The sequence below is a fragment of the Epinephelus moara genome, chromosome 5, assembly GCF_006386435.1.
Source record: "Epinephelus moara isolate mb chromosome 5, YSFRI_EMoa_1.0, whole genome shotgun sequence".
Taxonomy (NCBI): Eukaryota; Metazoa; Chordata; class Actinopteri; order Perciformes; family Serranidae; genus Epinephelus; species Epinephelus moara.
In genome coordinates this window covers 9,660,056-9,664,735 of record NC_065510.1, presented here as the reverse complement: position 1 = coordinate 9,664,735, position 4,680 = coordinate 9,660,056, and the positions used below count along the sequence as shown (strand labels likewise).

At 43.4% G+C, this 4,680-nt stretch overlaps 1 protein-coding gene across 1 annotated transcript in view; it reads left to right on the top strand.

The window, feature by feature from the left end:
• The first annotated feature begins 1,083 nt into the window (after nt 1-1,083).
• chrnb3a (cholinergic receptor nicotinic beta 3 subunit a) overlaps nt 1,084-4,680 on the top strand; it is an 18,110-nt gene continuing 14,513 nt past the window's right edge. Inside the window, exon 1 of the mRNA XM_050045195.1 lies at nt 1,084-1,489. Within this exon, the coding sequence (XP_049901152.1) occupies nt 1,429-1,489 (61 nt within the window). The 5' untranslated portion in view covers nt 1,084-1,428. The remainder of the gene's footprint in view (nt 1,490-4,680) is intronic.

The following is a 4,680-nucleotide window of genomic DNA, read 5'->3' as shown; positions in this document are numbered from 1 at the left end:
TTGTAGCACTTTTCTACTCTTCCAACCACTCAAAGGACTTTTACACTACATGTCACAGTCACCCATTCACACACACACAGTCACACACTGGTGGCCGAGGCTATGCATGGTGCCACATGCTTTTCAGTAACCATTCACACGCACTCAAACACTGATGGAACAGCCATTGGGAGCAATTTGGAGTTCAGTATCTTGCCTAAGGAGACTTCAACATGCAGACTGGAGGATCGAGCAGTTGATCTTTCAATTGGTGGACGACCTGCTCTACCTCTGAGCCACAGCCGCCCATAACAAGCACTTTTAAAGGACTTAAAGGGGCACATCTGCCCTGAGTGGTTTCATTGTAGCCTACTGTTTGCAACACTTTCTTTTAACACTGGACCAGTTTCAAAAATTGTTCTTCCAATGAGTCACTTAGACACAAGAACATAACAAAATAGTAATCAGATTGAAAAATATCAAGGTTCCCCTTTTAAGGTATGAAGTGTGGAGCATCACTTTGTTGTTGTTGTCAGTATTCACATGTCCCTAACTTCTTTTTCTGCAGTGATGTAGAAATGAAATTAGTACACTGTGACATCCGATGTGATTGCAGGTGCAACAGAACATATTTCACACCACTTCTGACCACACCTGTCAATGATGCTGAATCAGAAGTGCAACAGACCTGAAATCTGAACTCGAGAGGATGGTATATGTATGAGCCAGCTGCATTTAAACCTTGGATTAGATTACACTATGAAAAAATACCTGCGAGTATGAGATCAATGTGTGGTTAGCCCTTTCTGCATTTTTGATTATTTTGCAGCGCCATTCATTGACCAGCATCCAGCTGCACAATATTGTACAATATTTACTTGTATCTAATATTATTTTACACCAAAGCTGATATTAACCAAAGTTATATTACGGGATTAAAAGTGAAGTTATTGATTGTTGGCATCTATCTATCTATCTATCTATCTATCTATCTATCTATCTATCATTTATTTATATCCCTTTGGATGGGTACCAGATCTGTCTCCCTCCATCCTCTGACGGGCCAGCCCTCCTCCGTCCCGCCCTCAGCCCGGCTCCGCTCCGGCAGCATCCATCTCTGCACCGGGACTCACACAAACACACGGGGAGAGGCTGCAGGGAAACAGAACTGGCGACAGAACAAAACGAAAGGAAAGGGGGGAAATATCTATCACACTTGCTGCTGCTGCTGCTGCTGCTGCCCCACATTGTGAAGGCGGTCCATGTTCTACAAAGCCACCAACAACCATCTGTCCTTCATTATTTAAACTGGACAGCACAGCGGTGATACTCCGGAGGTCCCACTCGGCTGCTGGAAGTGATGCACCCTGCAGGACTGAGAGAACAGTAAAATGATTTGATCTTCGCTGTGGATACATCCAATCGGTGCTGCTGTTGATAAGAGGGAGCATGAAGTTTGCGGTTGCGGTGTTGTGGTTCTCCCTGGCTCTCGGGAAGGCTACTATGCAAGGTAAGAACCGGGAAACACAATCGTATATAAACTGTTGAAGCTGCGCTGCCCGGTAGCAGCCAAACAAAGGATAAATTGACTTGTTATGCTGAGATATTTTAATCCTGACAAGGATTTGGGACCGTGTTTGCGATGAAAACACAGCATTCCACCACCTTACAGCCTCACTAGTCTAATAGAGTGAATGGCCAATGCACTCCGTCCTGCCTGATGCTTCTGAACAGGAAAGAGTTTTGTAAAGAAGAAGACATATTGCATTATTCAGATGTGATTGCACTTTTAATCGTGTGGGAGGCAGCGGGACAAAATGTTGGGGTCAGGTGAGAGGAGCACGTTCATGATTTATTAAAGAATGGGAGCGCAGCGCCCCCTGGGGATGTGTGACCAAGCATGGCTTTATATTAGCTGCAGGACAACAATATGGGACAACATAAACACTGAAATGAATGGGAAAAGAATTCCCTCACATAATAAAGCTGTGACTCAGGTATGGCCTTGATATGAAAAGTAAAGAATGAAATGAAATGTGAAAAAACAGACACTTGGCGTCCAGCTGAGTTATCTATCTTTTTCTTATTGTGTGTGTGTGTGTGTGTGTGTGTGTGTGTGTGTGTTGCCATCAGCTTTCTGTAAAGCATTTGCACCACTCTAATCTTGAGATGGAGTGGCTCTTGGCAACACATGCTGTAAATCTCCTTTGCTGTATATTTATGCTGCATGTGTGTGTGTGTGTGTGTGTGTGTGTGTGTGTGTGTGCTAGTGTGTGTGCTAGTGTGAGGGAGCAGGAGAAATGGGGGTAATGACAAGTTGATGAAAATGATTAATCCACCTTCAGAGACAAATTAGCTGTCCCAGTGTCAGTCCACAGTTCAGTTCACGAGGAGTCACATTTCAAACTGACACTGAGGAATTATGTCAGCAGGATGGCATGCTATGTCATGCTGGGATTTTAAAGGTTTAGTTCACCCAATTTACAAATAAATAAATGCATTCTCACCTCCCTCTTGTACCATGCAGATATATTGGCTTTTGTTTGGCCAGGTTTTTTAGATATTAACCTCTAACATACATGCTGCAAGCTCAATAAAATGGCACTTACTCTGTGGCATTCACAGCTTTTTAAGACTTACTTAAAAAATGCAACCACATCATGTCTTTCCAAGGTGTGTTACGGTATTGAATATTCATCCTGAACCATTTGATACAGGATATTTCATTCAGTATGCAACATTCGTTCGGTATGCCCTGTGACCCAAACAGTCAGAGTAGTCTAATTATGTCTACTTGCACATGTTGAACAGAAATTCTGCAGCATAAATTTAACATGGAGAGTTTTGGCAGCGCACAGTTGCTGTTTATCAGCTGTGGATGCTAGTTGGCTAAGCGCGGTTAGCTGGGTAATTCAAGCTCGATGAACAACGATTTGTGTGTAAGGGTATGCCAACATTGGTCAACTGAACTCAGATAGATCTGTGGAAACATTTAATTTACAACATCATCACCCAAATGCATAATTTAGCTGAACAAGACAAAAACAGACTGGAAGGCAAGTCTTTAGTCAGTCTGTTGTGCCTGGCCTGTATAAACAAGCACAAGCTGCAGTTCAGGAATTATCAATAGGCCAGAGTCTTATGTTGGAGAATTACATTACATCACTGACATTTGCGTTGTAATTTTTTTTCTTACTGACAATATGCCAATATTTGAGTGCCTCACCTCTTCCAGAAAGAAATATGACCAGCCAGCCACTGCTGAAAGTTTACTTTTTTAAAAATAAATGAAAACAAAATATGTAATTTATGCATTTTTAAAAATTAGTTCCCTGCTGTACGCATACTGAACCATGACCCCAACACCACAGTTCATACTGAACTGTGAATTTTTTGTACCATTAAACCCCAAGTCATTCCAGAAACAATGTCCCAGTCACTCTGGGTAATCTTAATACCTCACTAGTCTCGCTCACCAGACCTTTCTCAAGAAAAGAAAGGTCTGGCTGGACCGACTCTCACTTTGAGATTGGAGAAAAAAACGCACCGTCTGCTTGTATTTCTTTCAACCAAAAAAATAACCACAAAAATATCGCCTACAGGACGCGAACCATGGCAGAAAAATGGCTACATCCCCGCAAGATGAAACACCGCAAAAGTCAGTAAAGGACGCGTTGAAAACGGTTGAAAACTGCTACACAACCGGAGGTGGTAGGGCGGGACTTCAGCAGGTGGCTCGTTCCGTCCAATGAGAGGCTGATCTATGCAGCGAACTTCCACCCACTCAGACTAATACCTCACTGACAACAGTTTCCATAGGATCTATTTCTTTAGTGGAAAGTAATACCCATGAAAACAGCTCATGCAGTCTTAAATGTACACGTGTAGACCGTGTACTGTAATATCTCACACATGTGGTCACCTCTGGTCAATGTGATGCTCAGTGTCTTTAATATCCAGAGACTATGTGTGAACAAACCTGTGTTGGCATGTATGCTCACATACAGTACAGTAAATGCCCCAGAGGCATTATGACTGATGGGGTTAACCGCTGTGATAAAGTCTTGGCTCCCTCAGAGGTACACGTCCTGTTGCATTGTGGGTAAACCAGATCAGAGCTGCAGCTCAGGTTGCAAAGCTGGCTTCCCTCTCTCTGTCTTCATGATTCTCTCTTAACGTTTGCCGACACAAACGTCCCCTTCTTGTAGGTCTGGTAGAATCTCACCAGAAATCAGTGAGAGCTGCTTTGAGAGAAAGCAAAAACACAAAGTCAATGTGTTTTTCAGTGACACTAGTGTGTAAAGAAAAAAATGGATTTCCCCCTGTTTTCTCTCTCATTCTTCCACCCCTCTCAGTGGTACATCCCACTGGTTCCCCAGCGAACAGATGGTGGCAGCAAGGTGATCATACTACCGTGTCACCCATGGGGTGTTTTAGATTGAGGAGGAGGCAAGGTGTTTGTGTGAACGCTGGGTCACCCTGTGTCTGCATCAATCATCAGCGCACAAAGTATTTCTTTTCTCTTACACACATACACACACACACACACACACACACACACGCACATATTGTATGCACATGCTGTACAATGTCTGCACAAGCAGACACGCTAACGCATCATAATTTCCCCACAGAGAACCAGCCCCATCCCCCCTGCCATCAGCTGTACATACCTTCTAATCAATAGTATCCCCTTGACCT